The 21,570-nt window shown below is 46.3% G+C and overlaps 1 protein-coding gene across 1 annotated transcript in view; it reads left to right on the plus strand.

Moving 5' to 3' along the window:
- Positions 1–433: 433 nt before the first annotated feature.
- The window catches only part of LOC308702648 (tripartite motif-containing protein 16-like), a 41,011-nt gene continuing 19,874 nt past the window's right edge, over positions 434–21,570 (plus strand). Inside the window, exon 1 of the mRNA XM_081385657.1 lies at positions 434–1,106. Within this exon, the coding sequence (XP_081241783.1) occupies positions 534–1,106 (573 nt within the window). The 5' untranslated portion in view covers positions 434–533. The remainder of the gene's footprint in view (positions 1,107–21,570) is intronic.

The following is a 21,570-nucleotide window of genomic DNA, read 5'->3' on the forward strand; positions in this document are numbered from 1 at the left end:
TATAGAAGAAATCACACATAGTGGCTATTTGATTTTTGAGACAGAGCGCTCTCCCTACTGTATAACGCAAAATTTAAGGCAGTGGTTCTCAACTCCAGTCCTCGGGACCCACTGCTCTGCACATTTTGTATGTCTCCCTTATTTAACACACCTGAATCAGATCATCAGCTCATTAGGAGAGACTCCATGAACTGAACTGAGTGTGTCAGATAAGAGAGACATACAAAATGTGCAGAGCAGCGGGTCCTGAGGACTGGAGTTGAGAACCACTGATTTAAGGTATTGATTTATTCATGAGCTTGTAACTCGTAATTACAGTGTTTTTGACTCCACTAGAAGAGCACATAAACACAGCAGTAAAGTGACTCTCCTTCACCAGGAATGAGGAAGCTGCTTTACAGACACTCCTGTTTTACACACGTCACTCAAACACAGAAGCAGGAAACTATTTCAACTCCTCAGTTCAGAGAAACAGAAACTGAAGTATTGTTGAGCTGTTGTGTGTTTGTGTCTCTCTGTATTCATGCAGTAAAATGGCAGAAGCCAGAATATCTCAGGATGAGTTCACGTGTCCAGTGTGTCTGGATCTCCTGAAGGAACCAGTGGCTATTCCCTGTGGACACAGTTACTGTAAGATCTGTATTACAGACTGCTGGGATCAGGAGGATGAGAAGAGAGTCTACAGCTGCCCTCAGTGCAGACAGACCTTCAGTCCAAGACCTGCTTTAGCTAAAAACACCATTCTGGCTGAACTGGTGGAGAAACTGAAGAAGACTAAACTTCCTGCTGACTGTTACGCTGGAGCTGGAGACGTGCAGTGTGACGTCTGTACTGGAAGAAAATACAAAGCCGTCAAGTCCTGTCTGGTGTGTCAGGAATCTTACTGTCAAACTCATTTTGACCGTCATGAGGAATATCACTCTCGTAAGCCACACAAAGTGATTGATGCCACTGGACGACTGCAGGACATGATCTGCCGTAAACATGATAAAGAGCTAGAAATGTTCTGTGTCACTGATCAACAGTGCATCTGTGTGTGGTGTAAGGAGAGTGAACATAAAAACCACAACACTGTATCAACTGCAGCACAGAGGACAGAGAAACAGGTATGAACTGAGAGAGATTGATCACACAGAAATGAAAGTGTCTTTATTTACTCACTCATTTACTCATGTTGTCCCAAACCGGTTTGACTGAGTTTTTTCTGTTGATTGTAAAAGATGATATTTTGAAGAATGTCTCGTCTATTTTAGTTTATACATTGAAAGTCAGTGAGAAAGTCATTGTAAGTCAATGGAGTAAAAAAGTTTCAAGCTCCAAAAAGGAGAAAAAGCATAAAAGTAACCTAAAAAACTAGTGGTTAAAGAAAGAAGTGCGCTTAAGTCTATTGACATAAAGAATTGCTTCAAATTAAGTGTACTTCAAATTAAAAGTATATATAAAAAAAAAAAAACTGTACTTGCAGATAAATATAATATTAATGAAATGAAAGGCCACTTAAGTGCACTTAAAGAGAGTCAACTTTCATGACTGTTTCGTAAGTACACTTTATAAAGTACACTTTTTATAATATAAAATTAAAAGTTTTACTTTAAAGTACATTTTAATAATATTTAATATTTCAATTTAACTCAATAGAATTATGAAATTACATTATATACTTAAATCTTACTTAAGTGTGTCAAAAAGTCACTCTTAAGTTCAGCTAATTGCTTTATATTTACATTTAAACTATAATACATTTTCATTTAATAGCAATTAACATGCAATTATGTCGTGTCTGAAAACATTACGTTCAGTTCACAGTTATTTCACAATTATATTCTTTTAAAGTATATAATTTCCAAAATAAGTACACTCTTTAAAATATGTTACTTTTAAAAGAGCCTTTTATACTTCACAAATCAAATCATTGATAAACTCATGTATGTGGAGCCCAAATCAAATATGATGACATCAAAAACATCAAACTTCACTGGTGTTTGTGTCATGACATCATGGTGTTTAGTCATGTGACTGTGACATGAAAGAACCAATGAGGTTTGATGTTATTGACGTGTCACCATATTTTATTTGGCCTCTGTAAACCGCTTCTGTTGTGTTTCACAATAGACAGAAAGTCATACAGGTTTGGAGCGACGGGATGAGGGAGAGTAAATGATGATACTAATGATATAAAACTAGGCACTGATGAAATACTGCTGACATTCATTTCAGGAAACCATGAATCTGTGGTTTGAACCAGACAGTAAAAACTTACCATGCAAGATCTTTAACCACTTCACCAACTCTGGATTCATGTAACTTTAATGTTTGTGTGACAGTAGTTTTATCCCAGCAGGCACCGGACGTCAATATGACGTTAGATTGACGTTGGACCCAAACGTTGGAAAGACGTTGCATTTTGATTGAAAATGAAAATCGGGTTGACGTCATAACCCAACGTCAGTCTGACGTCAATATCCAACGTCTGTCCAACGTTATGTTATGACGCCAACACGATTGTCATTTTCAATCAAAATGCAACGTCTGTCCAACGTTGGATATTGACGTCAGACTGACGTTGGGTTATGACGTCAACCCAATTTTCATTTTCAACCAAAATGCAACGTCTTTCCTACGTTGGATATTGACGTCAGACTGACGTTGGGTTATGACGTCAACCCGATTTTCATTTTCAATCAAAATGCAACGTCTTTCCAACGTTGGATATTGACGTCAGACTGACGTTGGGTTATGACGTCAACCCGATTTTAATTTTCAACCAAAATGCAACGTCTTTCCTACGTTGGATATTGACGTCAGACTGACGTTGGGTTATGACGTCAACCCGATTTTCATTTTCAACCAAAATGCAACGTCTTTCCTACGTTGGATATTGACGTCAGACTGACGTTGGGTTATGACGTCAACCCGATTTTCATTTTCAATCAAAATGCAACGTCTATCCAACGTTTGATGTAGACATCAATCTAACGTTGAGTTATGATGTCAACCCGATTATCATTTTCAACCAAAATGCAATGTCTGTCCAACATTGAAAGTAAACGTCAGTCTGACGTTGGGTTATGACGTCAACTAGATGTTGGGTAAACCTCCCATGTTGGACATTGCATTTTGGTTGAAAATGGAAATCAGTTTGACATCAGAACCCAATGTTAAGCTAGACATCAAACTCACATGTTGGGCCAGATATCATTCAAATCACAACATCAGCTGTCAAATTCCAACTTAAAGAAATATATGGTTATTTTGTTGGCATTGGCATTGGCAAAGCCAGGTTCTCTTACGAGAGGTCTCTCGTACTGCGTAAGATATCTTACGCTAGGGGGGAAAATCCTTTTTCCGCGAGATATTGAAGCCAAAAATTATCCTTAATTTTGTAATAATGCAAAACGCGTTGCGGCAGCATGCAGACATAGGCGAGACAGCTCGCGCGCCTATTGGCTGCTCTGCGGCAACTGCAGCAGCCTATCGAGCGAGGCCTGGCGTGACGCCAGACCCAATCAGGGCACTTCGCGCCCGCTGCGTCACGTCCCGCCGAAATGGGCGTGGTCTAGGCCTATAAATACCGCTCGCAGGCAGCTATTATCTGATTTTTCATCCTTCAAGCGAAGCACACGCATCGCTGGAGCCGGAGAAGAAGCCGCGCCGTCTGAGAGAGAGCACCTTCAGCGGGACGAGTCACTGAAGTCGCTGGCCGCGCCGCCTTCCTGCCTTCCTGCTGCGCTTTCCGGCGCTTATATCCTTCCCTTTATTACTCTGTACTTTTGTGTGTGTGTGTCGCCGCCGCGACACACATTCTAAAAGAGCTAGCGTCTTTTTAAAGATGCCTTCCTGCGGCTCGTGCAGAGCCACACTCAGCGACGGGGACCGCCACGTGGTTTGCGTTTCCTGCCTGGGTGAGGAACATGCAGTTCTCGCGCTCGCTGACGGCGGCTGCCCTCACTGCGAGCTGATGGCAATGGCGACTCTGAGGACTCGCCTAGCCTTCTTCACCGAGACTGCTCCCCCGCCCGCCGCGGCGTCGCGCCGTAAAAAGCGCCGTGCCCAGCGGGCCCCGGAACCCTCCCTCAGCCGCCAAAGCTCGCCGGTTCGCCCGCTTGCTTCCCCGGCTTCGTCAGCCTCGCTTCCTGACGGACAGCGGCCGCCGTCTGCCGCCGCTTCCGTTGACATCGTGGATGAGGAAGCCCTGCTGGGAGAGGATGATTCCTGCTCTATCCTGGCGTCAGGCAGTGAGGATTGGGCGGGCTCTGAGGACCCCGCGCCCCCTGCCCGCATGTCTTCAGGCAAGAGAGCGTCCATCGAGACGGAGCTCATGCGAGTACTCGCACAGGCCGCGGCGAGCCTCGGTCTCGAGTGGTCTTCGCCTGAGCAGCCCGCTCACAACCGGCTGGATGGATTTTTCCTGCCTGGGGAGCGCGCTTCGCCTGCGTCCAGACCGGCGCCTTTTCTTCCTGAGTTACACGAAGAAGTCGCCAAGTCCTGGAACGCCCCCTATTCGGCTAGAGTGCGTCCTGCTGTTTCTTTGGCATTCTCCGCTGTTGACGATGCCAAGAACAAAGGATACCTTTCGCTGCCGCTGGTCGAAGAGGCGATAGCGGCCCACTTATGCCCGCCCTCTGCTGGACGGCGTGCTAAGTCGGCCCTACCCTCTAAAGCTTGCCGCACGACGTCAAGCCTGCTCCGCCGCGCTTTCTCCGCCGCCGGGCAAGCTGCGTCAGCGCTGCACACCATGGCAACGCTTCAGATCTTCCAGGCCGATCTCCTCCGTAAGCTGGATGAGGAAGGGCCTGACGCGATCTGCGTGCCGGACTTAAGGAGTGCCACGGACCTCGCTCTCCGTGCTACTAAGTCTGCAGCGCAAGCCATTGGACGGAATATGGCCTCTCTCACCGTGACTGAGAGACATCTTTGGCTGACGCTCTCGGAAATGGCCGAGTCTGAGCGCACCGCGTTCCTCGACGCCCCGCTTTCCGCCACAGGCCTCTTTGGATCCTCCGTCAAGGATTTCGCGGAGAGATTCGCAGAGGTACAGAAAGCGTCACAGGCTATGAAGCACTTCCTCCCGAAGCGCTCCAGCTCTGCAGCAGGCCGTGCGAAACCGTCTGCTCAGAGCTCACAGCCACAGCCACCGTCCACTGCCTCCACTTCACAGCGCCGCCAGGCCCGAAGCGCGAGACCGCGCTCCCGCTCATCCGGTCGCCGCCCCGCTGTACGTGGCCCGCGACCTAGGATTACGGTGAAGCCCGAGGCCCCGAAGTCGTCCTAGCACAGCTAGGAAAACGACGGTGTTTAAGTCCCGCTGCGGCCAGACTCACACCAAAGCTATTCGCTCGTCCAGTTCCAGCAAATGTGACTGTTCCAGTGTTTTCTGCAGCCAACAAGTCGGTTCTGTCACCCGCTTGCCTGCACACAAATGCCGTTTTCACGGCTACCCAGATAAATCCCCAAAAGAGTGTATTTTCTGGTGTCCCGGCCACGGCCGATGGTGTTTCATGTGTAGTAAGAATGCCCACTGCCCAGTGCCCATCCCTACACACAAGCACAGCCTGTCACACAGGGCTCGCGCACATAAAACCGACTCAGATCGGTTGCGCTTCAAACATGGTGAAAGTGCCCACTACCCAGTGCCCACTAACACCGCGTTGTGCATGTCTCACGGTTTCTGTAAAAACGAAACCAACGTGCACTCGCTTCACGCAAGCGAACGATGTTTTCGGTGTGATAAATGTGCCCGCTGTCCCGCGCCCACATCCACACATAGACATGACAGTTCCCACGGGAACCGCCCAGCCCTCCCCCTCGCGGCTGACCACCGCAGAGGAGTCGAGCGCGGGCAATCTGCCCGCTGTTATCAGCGCGCCCCATGCCTCAAATGTCACGAGCGCGATGCTTGTGTTGCAGCACGCCGAAGCCTCTCCATCGCTGAGCGAGCGGAGCGCGCTTCGTATTCAACCCCTAGCTATTCATGCAGACGCATGGGCAAAGCTGCCCGGGGTTTCGAAGTGGGTGCTGAACATTATAAAAAGAGGCTATTCGCTGCAGTTTCGCCGACGCCCTCGCCGCTATGTGGCGCGCGTCGAGACCACGGTAAAAACAGAAGTAGCACATTTACTTCGAGCCGAAGTGACGAAACTATTGAGCAAAGGGGCCATAGAGCCTCTCTCTCAAGTTCAGAGCGAAGGAGGGCTATACAGCAGATACTTCCTGGTACCGAAAAAAGACGGGGGTCTCAGACCCATACTAGATCTAAGGCAACTGAACAAAGTGCTTGTGAAGCGACAGTTCAGGATGCTCACGACCAGACAAATCCTTATGCAGATTCGCCAAGGAGATTGGTTTGTGTCAATAGATCTGAAAGACGCGTATTTTCAAATACAGATAGCGTCACGTCACAGGCGATATTTGAGATTCGCCTTCGAGGGCCAGGCATATCAGTACACAGTCCTGCCATTCGGTTTGTCCCTGGCACCCCGTACATTTACGAAGTGCATGGACGCGGCGCTCGCACCCCTCAGAATGAGAGGCATACGAGTGCTGAACTATTTGGACGATTGGCTGATTCTAGCGCAATCTCGCGCAGTGCTCATAGAACACACGACCATTTTACTCGATCACCTCGAGGATTTGGGTCTCAGTGTCAATTGGGCGAAGAGCTCTCTGTTACCCAGTCAGAAGATATCTTTCCTGGGCACAGAATTGGACTCGCTGTCCATGATAGCGCGACTATCACCACAGCGCGCGGTGGACATTCAACGCACAGCGAACGCGTTTCGCTGCGGCGCGTCTGTCCCGCTCAAGAAATTTCAGAAGATGCTAGGTCTCATGGCCTCCGCATCGTCAGTGCTCCAGCTGGGCCTGCTCCGCAGGCGCCCGCTGCAGTTTTGGCTGAAAGCGCGAGTCCCACGCAGAGCGTGGGCATCCGGTTCGCTTCGCCTCAGGGTCAATCAGAAGTGCGTCACAGCTCTGAAACCTTGGAGAGCGAACGACTGGTACCAATTAGGTGTAAGCCTGGGGACTTCCTCGAGGGTGAAAGTGGTGTCCACGGACGCGTCCACCTCGGGATGGGGAGCGCTGCTCGAGGGCAGACCGTTCTTCGGCCAGTGGTCGGAACGGGAGAAGCTCCTGCACATAAACTGCCTCGAAATGCTGGCAGTAGACAACGCGCTGACGCGTTTTTGTCCCCAGATAAAAGGACGCCACGTCTTGGTCCGTTCGGACAACATGTCTGTGGTGTCCTACATAAATCGCCAGGGCGGCCTCAGGTCCAAGAACCTGTACAGGCTGGCAGAACGCCTCCTGGTATGGGCTCAGTGCAACCTGCGCTCGCTCAGAGCAGCGCACGTGCCAGGGCTCCTGAACATAGGACCGGACAGACTGTCCAGGAACAATGTTCCGGCAGGCGAGTGGTCTCTACACCCACAGACAGTCCAACTGCTGTGGAAGAAATTCGGCAGAGCGGAAGTAGACCTGTTTGCGTCTCAAGAAAACGCTCACTGTCAGGAATTTTTCTCAAAGAGCAGGAGCGCGCTGGCCCATGTGTGGCCCCGCCGCCCGCTCTATGCTTTTCCCCCCGTCTCTCTCCTGCCTCAGGTGATAGAACGGATCAGGGAAGAAGGATGCTCAGTATTGCTGGTGGCACCGTTCTGGAAAAACCAACCTTGGTTCCCAGTCGTGATGCAGTTAGCAAGTACTGCCCCGTGGCCAGTACCAGTGAGGAGAGACCTCCTCTCACAGGCCCACGGTTCGATCTGGCATCCTCACCCGGAACTGTGGTCCCTTCATGTCTGGGCCATCAACGGGTACATGTTGGACTCCCTGAAGGAGTATTAAACACGATCACGCAGGCTAGAGCTCCGTCTACGAGACGACTCTATTCCTCGAAATGGTCAGTGTTTTCGGGCTGGTGCACAGCCCGTGGTGTGTCACCCACAGACTGTGGTGTGGCGGAGGTGCTTTCCTTCCTACAAGAGCTGTTGGATGGGGGCAGGGCCCCCTCCACGCTCAAAGTTTATGTGGCGGCTATAGCAGCGTTCTCAGAAACAACGCTTGGTCAGTCAATAGGAAGGAACGATTTAGTCATCCGCTTCCTTAGAGGGGCTAAGAGACTGAATCCTCCCAGACCTCCCTCAGTCCCCGTATGGGACCTTTCTACGGTTCTGGAAGCCATGAAAGGTGCGCCATTTGAGCCTTTACAGTCAATCGATTTGAAACACCTGTCTTTCAAGACGGTGTTTTTGCTGGCTCTCGCTTCGGTGAAGCGCATAGGGGATCTGCACGCGCTCTCTGTGAGCGCGGCGTGCATGGAGTTTGGGCCTAATGACTCAAAAGTTATACTCAAACCTAAGCACGGTTATGTTCCGAAATCCCTCAACACACCGTTTAGGGCGCAGGTTATCTCCCTGTCAGCCCTACCGGTCCCTGATGAGGAAAGAGACGCGAGCCTCCTCTGCCCAGTCAGGGCATTACGAGCTTATGTGTCTCGCTCGTCTGGTTTCAGACAGACGGAGCAGCTCTTTGTTTCGTTTAGCGGACGTTCTAAGGGACTAGCCGCGTCGAAACAGAGCCTATCCAGATGGATAGTTGATGCTATAGCGCTGGCATACGCCTCCAAGGGCATGCAGTGCCCGTTGGGTGTCAGAGCGCACTCCACGAGAGGCATGGCCTCTTCGTGGGCCTGGTCAAGTGGGATTGCCTTGCAAGATATTTGTATGGCGGCAGGCTGGGCCTCCCCGTCTACATTTATAAGGTTTTATAACCTAGAGGTTCCCGCCCTGCAGGCCAGGCTGCTGTCGGTCTAAGTTTACCAGTATTGTCTGACCTGATGCGATCAGCTCAGAATGCTGCGTCTACTGAGCACAGCTCAATGTTCGACAGTAAAAAAGTAGCAGCACGAGATGTGCCTGGGCAAACTGTGTAAGACCCACATTCCCCCATCAGTTCAGGCCGTACCCCGCCCTGTCTGTATGATGAAATTCGCGTCTCAGCGACGCTACCATATGTGGAAGAGTGCGGCTTCGCCCCTCCCTCTTCCTGGACTCCCTGTGAGTTCCCTGAGTGATTGTGCACTATATGTACCCCGGGCTTTCGCCCTTGGGTCTTTGGTGTCAGATCTCAGCATGCACGGCGTTTTGCATTGGGTCCCCTAGCGTAAGATATCTTACGCAGTACGAGAGACCTCTCGTAAGAGAACGTACTCGGTTACTAACGTAACCTCGGTTCTCTCTAGAAGAGGGAACGAGTACTGCGTATCTTGCCGTGCATGCGCACGCTCTGGTTGCTTCGATGATGAAAAACCAGATAATAGCTGCCTGCGAGCGGTATTTATAGGCCTAGACCACGCCCATTTCGGCGGGACGTGACGCAGCGGGCGCGAAGTGCCCTGATTGGGTCTGGCGTCACGCCAGGCCTCGCTCGATAGGCTGCTGCAGTTGCCGCAGAGCAGCCAATAGGCGCGCGAGCTGTCTCGCCTATGTCTGCATGCTGCCGCAACGCGTTTTGCATTATTACAAAATTAAGGATAATTTTTGGCTTCAATATCTCGCGGAAAAAGGATTTTCCCCCCTAGCGTAAGATATCTTACGCAGTACTCGTTCCCTCTTCTAGAGAGAACCGAGGTTACGTTAGTAACCGAGTACGTTTTCGTTGTAAAATAAAAATCAACATACAAAGAAACTTCATGTAACAACAAGATCGAACAGAGGGCAAGATCCAATGCGAGACAACCCAAAAGTATTTATCTTAAGACAAGAGCAAACAGAAAAGTAACTTAAAAATCTTAGTGAAACTGGAATCCACAAATGTTGTTTATTAGATAAATGACAAAGAAATTAAATGGATTATAAAATAACCTTTTATTTTATTTTATTTACATTATTTTAACAGAAGGATTTCAACAATAACCATTTATATTTAACATTATCCTTATTCTAAAATCGTACAAATGTTTTTCCTGCCATCTCCGCCCACCCTGTCTGGGGCATATTTTAAACATAAGGCGACAACCGCTCCAATGTTTGCCTCCGTCTCCTTTGAAGTCTTCTGGACACTCTCTGTAAGAAATATTAGAAAATTAAAATGTATGGGGAATATAGGATATGATGCACTACAGTAAGCATTAAAACAATAAATATTGCGAACAGTCTTAATGCTAGGGTAGGAAATTTTACAGAGGCTAGCAATAGCAAGCTAGCTTTGAAAGCATATGATCCCACCCTCCCTTCAGAGTGTCTCCAAAGCCATGCCTCCTCTGCAAAGAGCCAGGAGGAGAGACAGAGTTGGTGGAGGAAAGTGCAACGCTTTTAGATTACCTCATGTCTTATTCACTGGTGAGACATAACAATAATAATGAATGTAAATAATGAAAAAAAGGTTTAAAAAAAAACAAACATTTTGCAATAATATAATGTCATAAGTTTTTTTTTTTTAATAAAACCTTTTTCACTTGTTGGTTCAAGAGGAACTGCTAATGTTTGGCATGTATTCTCACTTTCTCTGCACAATGAACACGCTGATGACATGTTTGTTTTTGCAAACAAGTTGCGTAGAGGTATGCAAATGTATATATTGACAAACAGGTAGGACATCCTATATATATATATATATATATATATATATATATATATATATATCTACCAAGATAGGAACACACTTTCAACCAGTTTCTGGAAAAAAAATTCTACCCTAGCTTTAAGGGCCATACACATGTAACATTCTTGCATGTACATGCTGTAACTCATCAAAAGAGAGAAATTTTAACTTTTGATGCTGTTCACAAATAGCGATCAGACATTCTAAGCAGAAAAATGTGAATGCACAGGTGCAAAGCCTAAGTGTTTTTGCAGAGTGTCTTAAGCTAAAATGAACATTTAAAAGACATCAGAATGAATGTAAAAACAACAGTTAGAGTAGGGGTGGGGGATCTTACAAAAATTTCAAATCACGATCTTATAAGAAACAATCACGATCCATGATCATAATCGTGATCTTCCCAAATTTGAGATGAACTCTCATCAAGAAAATTCAGACTGGCATCGACCGATACCAATCTGATATACTAAGATATGAATTCATATTTAAATAAATAATCTGAAAATTAATTAAACAAGTTAAAAAAATTTATCTATAAATTAAACAGCCTTATTTTAGATTGTAACTTCTTAATTCTGTAATTATAGGCTATTACCGAATTTTTCACATATAAAAGAAATCGCTTTAAAAAAATGTGAATAAAAATAGTGTAATTAAAGGACAAGTTCTGTATTTTTCACTTAAAGGTGGTATCAGTGATTTCAAGCCCAAATTTTTTATTTTATTTTTTCCTAACGATCCGCTAGCTGCCCGCCCCATAAGCATGCCATCAAAAAAACGCGTCTCTGTAGGCAGCTTAGGCTCTGATATCTGCACACAAAAACAAATGGTTTCACCAAACACTCAAAACAAAAACAAATAGTGTTCCAACCAATCACCGACAGGGGGAGGGTGTTGTGAGGTTTTGTGCTCGTGCACGGCTGCACGCGAAGTCAGAGCTGAAGAAGAAGCTGGCTCAAAACCTCACAACACCCTCCCCCTTTCGGTGATTGGTTGGAACACTATTTGTTTTTGTTTTGAGTGTTTGGTGAAACCATTTGTTTTTGTGTGCAGATCTCAGAGCCTAGGCTGCCTACAGAGACGCGTTTTTTTGACGGCATGCTTATGGGGTGGGCAGCTAGCGGATCGTTAGGAAAAAAAAGATATATATTTTTGGGCCTGAAATCACTGATACCACCATTAAAGGTCCTGTTGTATGCCCCTTTTCACAAGATGTAAAATAAGTCTATGATGTCCCCAGAGTGTGTATGTGAAGTTTGAGCTCAAAATACCCAACAGATCATTTTTTACAGCATGTTTAAATTGACATTTTTTGGGGCTCAGAAAAACGAGCTGTTTCAGTGTGTGCCCTTTAAATGCAAATGAGCTGCTGCTGGACGACCCAGGGGGCGGAGCTTCATGAGCTCGCGCTCAGTCTGTCAGGACAAATTCATCTCATGGAATGATGATAATATCAGAAACTCTCAGTAACGGCGTTCATTTCGAGTCGGACAATAATGCCTACAGAGTCAGAGTGCTGTATAGAGATGAAACAGGTATGGTTTAGTAGTTTAATTACGGTTATTATAACGTATTGTCATCTGCTTGTATGTATCCATTATTTATTAACAGCCTACAAGTCTGCTGTTTCGGACCAGGTCCGAATGATGATCAAACATGTACTGATGAGTTTAATAAAGTTTATTGTACATCACACAAAAGATGAAGCGTCAGTTTTACTTCAGAAAATCATGGTAAGAGCTGAGTAAACACAGTAGCCTAAGTTATAAGAAGTGCGCAAGTAGCCAGTAGAGTTGAGGGAGCATTCCTGTGGGCGGAGGTTAGTCTAAACACGGTTCTGGTGATGTCACTAATGAAGGAAGTAGAGGGGTGTAGTCCAATCGAGCCGTTTTATGTAATCAACTTCTGTTAAATAAAATATCTCGCTTGGCATTGAACTTTGAGCTTTATAATTTTACAGATATTATTTATACTCTAACAACAACATTACACACTAACTAAAGTTTGAAACATGGGATCACGTAGAATGGGACCTTTAAAGCCCACCGAACTTGTCCTTTAACTGGGCACTCAGTAAGTTTGTGCGCACTAGGAATCATATTTTTTCAAATAAAGACATGGTGACACTCATTTTACATTTAGCACACAGTGTAAATTACATGAATATGACAGAGGGCAACTGAATATAGCCCCAGCATAGTTTGAAATCAAGGGTTTAAAGTTTGTCGATCATGTGTCCCCAGTGAAGCTGAACTAATTCACATGGACTGACCAGGACTGACCATCTATGCACACTTCAGAATATCTGACAGCTGGATTCGACTAAGTCTGCAAGGATTGTGAAATTAAATGTTTTTTAAATATTCAAAGATTTGTTAAATTATATAAATGCGTATATTTGCTGAATGCTCATGGTAAATGAGAAAGTATTAATAGTGTTTGCCTTTCTGTTACAAATAATATAAAAGCAAACACTATAATACTTTTTCATATACAGTTTACTTTTTGTTCTATCCAACAACAGGTTCTATCCAGTAACGTATTAGACAAAACTGTTAAACAGAGACCATAAACTAATGAAGACGAAGAATAAGAGCGCTGTGTGCTCAGGGTCGCCCGTAAAAATAAAAGTCAGCTTCACTGGGGACACATTATTGTCAAAATAAAAGTCCTGCTGTTATGAGGACATAAAAGTTTGCGATCTCTAAGACTCGCTTGAAAAGTAGAACGTGGACGTCTTCAAGATCGATCACGATATAAAATTGTCAGATTGCCCACCCCTACGTTAGAGTTCTGAAAAATTAAAGATATCAAACCGGAAAGGTACTATGAGGTTACTGTTTTTTTTTTACCTGTGACAACATTGTAAAGATGGAGCTTGGTGAAGGCAAGCTTCCCCTTCCCACACTTCATATTGAAACTGGCCATTACCTCATTTGTCATCAACCTGTGGATACAAAAGAAAGAGGATTTAAATGTCCAAATAATTAATTATATACAACACATTATGAAGCGGTTGTTATAGTTTAGTAGGTTTGTCATATCTTGATGTCACACTGGTTTTATAACATGTTAAAATTGATAATTTCGGGGGTGAGCAAAAACACAACGTTTCAGTGTGGGTCCTAAAAGGTTGAAAAAGTTAGAGAACAGACGCTACACTTAAAACCTGAAATTGTCTGCTCAATGCAGCGTTAGTGAGGAGCTGACTGACGAGATGATGACGGAAGATTTAGGTTTGAAAACGAAATGTAAAAGCGCCTATTTAAGCAAGTTTGTCATTGTACTGTATTATTTTGTTTTACATTAAGATCAATAATGAACCCACCATTCAAGCAATTGGCGCCAATTTGAAAGCAAAAGTAAAATGCACAAATCATATTTTTCCCTTATATTATAACTGAGGATGACATGGGCCCTTAAGTGGGTCTAAGTTTTTAACACTAACCCATTCAAATGATTTGACATTTCTACACACACATACACACACAACTACTACTATATACTTACTTGCTTCTGGGATTGGGTACGGGGAATGTTTCCCATGTGTTGGTTGACTTTGCATAGATTGCTGATCAACAGGTGAACCTGATCTTCAACTTTGTTTTGTTTGGAGAGATGGTCCTCCCTGAGAAGGTGGTCTGGTCTGCTTTTCTGAGATGGGCTTCTGAATTTGCCGGGGGGCTACAAAAATCAGAGAGTAAATTTACAGCTTAAGACAAATGATTAACTAATTGTAATTTGTCATTTTGGTTTTGACATCCACACTATGGATTTTACTATGACATATTACTTAACAATTAGTTAATGGACACATAATGATACCTTTGCAAATCATTAGCTTTGACCCATTGTGGTAATGAACACATTAATTGACACTAGTTAATAAAATATATTATTATGGAATTAATACATTATGACAGATTTAAATATTAATTCATCTGTATTAATCATTTAGACTCCATATTAGTTGCTGATGCAGTAATAATTGTGTCATACATTAACTCATGATTATCTGTGCATGAATTAATGCATATTAGTGCACCCGTTTGTAAAGTGTTACCACAACTCGTAAAAAAATAAATTGTTAAGCATGTTAAGGAAATAAAATGATAAATCACGGTCGCACCACATGACATTTTTTAAGGCTAAGACCAATTCATCTATATGAATAAACACTCGGTATTTATGTGTACACAACAGTCTTAATGTTAGAACAATTGCAATAGATATTATTATTTTTTGTATTTTAAAATTGGCATGTTGAAAATCTTTTGACCCTTTAAATTGACCCACTAGCACATTTTACACAATAAAGTGATCTAGAATCCACGGCAAAGGACACGTATGGCCACTATTATGCGTGTCATGTGGAGGGCTCCATAAAATTTATATAAATAAATGCATTTATTTCACGTGCTAGTCACGTTTCCCCGACTCCCTCAACAACAGCGGTAACTTACCCCCAGCGAACCGGACAGCCGGCTCACGTGCAGTTCAGTCAGAAAAATGTGGGCTGAGGCGACATTCCTATCACTACTTGCAGGGCCGGCTCTGTAAGTCTGGGGGCCCTAATCAGGATAATTTTGGGGCCCTTCCTTGCAGTGAATAGCCTAATGGAGTATTGCCACCACAAACCAGCAACTGCAATCTAACCCTTACATGTTTCATCTCTACCTCTTTTAACTGCCCACAATTATTTATTGTTTTATTAAAATTTTATTTTATTAATATTATTCTAGTTACAGGTGTTGCTGGAGTCTTGATCTTTGAACTTCTTTTCCCTTTTCCACACTTTAAAAAGAGGAAGAAGTTGGACCAGTAATTTCTTTGCTTCCTTTTAAAGTGATTTAAACATATTCTTATATATTGATGTATCAAAGAGATAAACAATTCTACAAAAGATTCTAGTTTGAGTTGGAATTTATATTTTTTATATATTCCAACTACAAAAACACTACTTCAGCGAACAATCATTAACCAAATGTGTATTTAAAATGTTTAGTTATAAAATATATACATAAATCTAATAAAAACTCTAGGTAACACTTTTTAACTAGGCTACATTTTACAGTAAAAAAAAAAAAATTAGTGTCATTGTTACACGTTACATGTAGTTCATACAAAAATAATTCCACAGTAAAAACTGCTTATGTGGATTTCGTTAGAGTAGTAGCTCTACTATAATGGGCTTATGTCCACTTTAACGCACACTCCGAGGCTGCCGTGAAACAGCGCCGCGAATTGTGCAGAAAATGCAATAGGCGGCTTTTTGTGCATTGTGTAATGTCAAGTTAAAAAATTCATAACAAAATAATTCTACAGTAAAAACTTCTTAAAATTTGGATTTAATTAGACTAGAGAATCAGCTCTACTATAATGGGCTTATGTCCACTTTAACGCACCCTCCGGCTCCGAGGCTGCCGTGAAATAGCAACGCGAATTGGGCTGAAGGCGCAATAAGCGGTTATTTGTGCATTGTATAATGTCAAGTTCAAAAACTCATAAAAAAATAATTCTACAGTGAAAACTGCTTAAAATTTGGATTTCGTTAGAGTAGTAGCTCTACTATAATGGGATTTTTTTCTTTCTTTTCTCTTGTTCCTTTTTTTTTTCTGCACCCGATGGATAGACTCGTTTCATTTTTGTGGTCAAATTTCCAAGTCCAGGGAAGACAACGATTTCTATACGGTTGGTTGACAGATTATTACTCGTGACAATAAAACAAAATATATGGATATGAGAATGTGTATACAACATAACTAAATTAACAATCTCATAGGCCTACATATTTTCTAATTTCACTAAAGTTTCTTGAACATTTTTATTAAACATGGACCTTTATGTTTAAAAATACTTTTTAAGCTATTGTATGTTCCTTTTTTTAATGTAAGCAACTAATTTAGACGTGCAAACTGGGTGCCGGTGTGGTGAGAAGTTCGAGCTCGGCCAGATTCGGCTCGAAGTCGGATCCGGATGTGGAGCCATAAAAACGGAGTGTTTGAGCAGTGTGGGGCACGGGCAGGCAGCAGTGTGTGTTCTGACAACGGTGGTGAAATAAGAAGGCTGAAGGTTTAATGCCGGATCGGAGTTCTACTGTGAGATTCCCCGAGGCATGCTCATTTAGTGAGTTTTCTGAAGAAACCACAGACAGCAACGCAATGAAGTAAGTGAGAGAGAAAACCACTGCAGGATGTTGAGTGACTCACCGAGGAAAAGTTAAGTGCACCCTTCCATTTATTACCCGTTGAGAAAACCACATTTGAAGATTGACCATCACCAGTGTGCAACTAACCTTTGTTTGCGGGCAGTGTGTGTGATCTTGTTGACAGAACGAAGCGTAGTAACTGAAACAGCTGGGAGGATCGTTGATGTGTTCATGCTGATCTTCTGAAAACATTATTCCTCGAGTCATCCACCCTACAGAGAGAAGAGAAACGAGTCGATTAATCACTGTGGAGATGAAGTGAGTTTGCAGTGTCTGAAAGAGTGAAGCGCACACGTGTGAAGATTTATAAGAGTGATTTATGCACAAGTGTGGTGAGATCAAACGACTGCGTTTCCTCTGAAACTTTGATGGATGAATATTGACTTATGACTGTGAAGATTCTTTCAAATTGATCTGCCTAAAGCTGTGTCCAGGTTCCCACTTGAGTGTATGGTGGGAGGAAAGAGCTCAACGCACCCCGAGTACCACACTCCACGAGCACTGTCTCTCAAGTCCACGAAAGTCCAGTCTCACGAACTCTCCCAACGACGCCGCTCTGCTACGCACGGAACGAGAGTAAAGGCGGGTAAATTACCACAGTCCTGTCTCACTTGTTATTGCTTGATCCACCGTTACTGTCTGTCCCTCAGAAGAGGTGAGGAAGCTGCTGTCATTCGATCGGCTGTTCCATGAACAAGTCCCCAAGCCGAGTCTGAGCACCGTCACTGTCTGTCCCTCCGAAGAGGTGAGGAAGCTGCTGTCATTCGATCGGCTGTTCCATGAACACGTCCCCAAGCCGAGTCTGAGCACCGTCACTGTCTGTCCCTCCGAAGAGGTGAGGAAGCTGCTGTCATTCGATCGGCTGTTCCATGAACACGTCCCCAAGCCGAGTCTGAGCACCGTCACTGTCTGTCCCTCCGAAGAGGTGAGGAAGCTGCTGTCATTCGATCGGCTGTTCCATGAACACGTCCCCAAGCCGAGTCTGAGCACCGTCACTGTCTGTCCCTCCGAAGAGAAGAGGTGAGGAAGCTGCTGTCATTCGATCGGCTGTTCCATGAACACGTCCCCAAGCCGAGGCTGAGCACCGTCACTGTCTGTCCCTCCGAAGAGGTGAGGAAGCTGCTGTTATTCGATCAGCTGTCCTAAGAACATCTTCACGAGCCGAATACTTACCTGCTCTGTCCGTGGGGAAAGCTGAAGGCGAGAAGCCTCGGTCCGTCCTACAGGTACACTTCGAGTCAAGGAAACGAGAAGAAATTTCTGTCTGTCCCATAAGCACCTTTCTGACGAGTCGAAAAGACGAGAAGAAGCCATTGTCCCACCCACGAGCCAGTAGAGAAGAGGAATATTTCCCCCCCAGTTCCTCTTCCCCAACCGGGTTCCAGCCACGAATATTCTCAGCACTGTTTTTATTCTTTTAAATTAATAAAAACCTACCTTTAAAAGTCATTCTGTTGTCTGCCTCTGGTGTCTGCTCCTCCGGAGTGTGGTAATTGTCCCTCGGCCCTAACATCGGTTACATAACTTTTGGCGTAAGTCGGCAGGGTTACCACTCGGAGTTGAGCGGCCAGAGGACCCAGGATGGCGGACGAAGATTTGCCAGCTGCCCGACAACCAATGGCGTCTATGTTTATGGGAGTCCCGTGGGCCCAGAAGTATGGTGGGTCTGGCTCAGAGTTAAGTTTAACGGACTGAAGAGCGCAAGTAGAATACTTGGCCGGACTGCAAGGGCTCCGCGAAGCCCAGAAGATACAATTCATATTGAATTCGCTTGAGGGGGAGGCGAAGAGGGAAGTCCGAGCAGCACCTGAAGCCGTCCGAGCCACCACACAGGCCATATTTGAATTCTTGTCTGGGCAGTATGGTGATTCCACTCCAGTGGCAGTGCTACGAACACAGTTCTTTAACTGTAAGCAGGGACCTGGACAGACTCTACGAGCATTCGCTCTGCGATTACGAGAGCAGTTCTCTAGACTGAAGAGTCGAGAGCATCATGGACTGGGTGAGGAAGAGACACTACTCAGAGATCAGTTCCTCTTGGGGTTACGAGAAGGTCCAATACGACAGAGTCTGAGACTGCAGCTTCGAAGGGATGCCGCCTTGACATTCGAAGATTTACGTAAGGAGGCCTTAGCCCTGGAACAGGATCACCACCAGACCGTAGAGACACCGGTGTGTATGGCTGCAAGTGGAACGAGTGCCCCAACACAGCCCGAACTGACAGACTGGAAGCAAGCACTACGTGCAGAGTTGATGAAAGACGTCCGGGAAGAGATGGCCGAATTCTCAAAATCCATTCTTGGGGAACTCCGCCGCGGGCGGCCAGAGCCCTTGCCTCTACCTCGGGAACGGTCGTATTCTGACGGAGGAAGGGACCCGGGAAGACGCACCAGCCGCCCGTCCAGTTCCAGGTTCCAGTGGGATGAACAGGGGCGTCCGATCTGTAACACCTGCAGAGAGTCAGGACATTATAGCCGCCAATGCGGCTCCCGACGGAACTCGCAGGGGGTTTTTTAGAACGACCGGCCACTGTGGGTCAAGTGGTCGGGACCCCCCGGATGGACCCTCCCGTTAATCCAGCTCCACGAGATGGCTTGGTGGGACGTTGCCCCCTCGTGGAGATCAAAATCAATGGTGTTACTGTTCGGTGCCTGGTAGACACAGGATCCCAGGTTACCATGCTTGCTGAGAGTCTGTCCAAAGATCTGTTCGATGCTCATCACTTACCTGAAGCTGAAGTCCCCTGGCTCACCCTGCGAGGAGCAAATGGCCTGAACATCCCCTACATCGGATATCAGGTTACCAACTTCGAGATCCATGGCACCACGATCCCACAAAAGGGAGTCGTGATTGTGCGAGACTCCTGTCTGGGGGAACATCGAGCCCTGTTGGGGATGAATGTGATTATGGACTGTTGGGAAGAGCTGTTTCGGGCTGGTCCTCTCCGTTACACCTCCGCAGCCGAGAAGAATGAGTGGGAGCGTGTTGTGACCGACTGTCGGCGAGTGCAGGTCGCAAGCTCCCAACGAGATTGGGAAGACGTTGGTCGGGTAGCCTGTCGCTATGCTGTCTCTGTCCCTGCCCAGAGCGAGGCTATGGTCTGGGTTCGGCTTCCAGGGTGGGCCTATGGCCCCGAAGATTGCATCCTTGTTGAGCCCCACTGGGAGTGCCAGACTATTGAAGTCGCTCGGGGGTTAACAGTAGCCCGTCGGGGCCGAATTGTAGTCAAAGTGAGGAACACGAATACTTACCCTGTTCATCTCTACCGGCACCAACGACTGACCCGTATCACGCCAGTAAGTCCCCATCAGGTGAGGGAGGAGCAGGAGGTCCACTTCTGCCAGGTGAGCGCAACAGTGGTCGAAGTCGGTTTGGCAAGGGAAGAGTCTTGCCCTGGTCCCGTTACACGAGGCATGCCGATCCACCTACTGAGCGAGTCCCTGCAGGGGGAGGGCCTATTGGAGGAACAAACCCGCCGACTTCAGAGTTTACTGGCCAAGTGGCAACACGTCTTTTCCACCCATGATGAGGACTATGGGTGCACCGATATAGTCAAACACGCTATACCTACCGGAGACGCTCCACCCAGTCGAGAGCGGTACCGTCCGGTACCCCCGACTTTATATACAGAAGTCCGTGCCTTATTAAAAGGAATGTTAGGACGTGGAGTCATTCGAGAGAGCAGCAGTCCATGGGCCGCCCCAATTGTCCTAGTCCGTAAGAAGACGGGCTCTTGGAGATTTTGCGTAGACTATCGCAAACTGAACTTGGTGACGAAGAAGGATGCCTTCCCCCTGCCCCGGATCGAGGATTCCCTTACGGGGCTGACCAACGCCAGCTGGTATTCCACCTTGGACTTGGCGAGTGGCTACTGGCAGGTGAGAGTGGAGGAACAAGACCGCGAGAAGACTGCCTTTACCACCCCCTTCGGCCTGTTTGAATGGGACCGTATGCCCTTCGGCCTCTGCAACGCCCCTGCGACCTTCCAGAGGCTTATGCAGCGATGCCTGGGAGGGCAGCTGATGGACTCCACCCTGGTCTATTTAGATGATGTGATCGTCTATTCCCCCGACTTCAATTCCCACTTGTTACATCTGGAGCAAGTCTTCCGGGCAATGGAGCGGTACGGGCTGAAGCTCCAGCCAGGGAAATGCCAGCTCCTCAAAAAGGAGGTTCAGTTCCTGGGGCACCGAGTGAGCGCTGCAGGGGTGGCCGTCGATCCAGAGAAGGTGTCCGCGGTGCAGGGTTGGGTCCCACCGAAAACCGTGAGGCAGGTGCGATCCTTTCTGGGATTCGTCGGCTATTACAGGCGTTTCATAAAAGTCTTCTCAAAAATTGCAAAACCCCTGAATCAGCTGTTGGCCGGGGCTGGTGTGTCACGGAGCCGGAGTTCCCCCACCATCACCTGGAGTCCGGAGTGCGAGACCGCCTTCCACCGACTTAAGCAGGAGTTGTTACAGGCCCCCATTCTGGCTTATGCCGATTTCACCCAACCTTTCATCCTCTACACCGACGCTAGCAACAGCGGATTGGGAGCCGTACTAGCCCAACGACAAGATGGAGCGGAAAGGGTCATTGCTTACGCCAGCCGGAGCCTCCACCCTGCTGAACGGAACGATGCTAATTACAGCTCTTTCAAAATCGAGCTGTTGGCCCTGAAGTGGGCTTTATGTGAGAAGTTTAAGGATTACCTGTGGGGAGCCGAAGTACTGGCGGTAACCGATAACAGTCCACTGGTGCATCTCCAAACCGCGAAGCTAGGGGCGGTG

This window comes from Scardinius erythrophthalmus (assembly GCF_964197995.2).
Source record: "Scardinius erythrophthalmus genome assembly, chromosome: 1".
NCBI lineage: Eukaryota > Metazoa > Chordata > Actinopteri > Cypriniformes > Leuciscidae > Scardinius > Scardinius erythrophthalmus.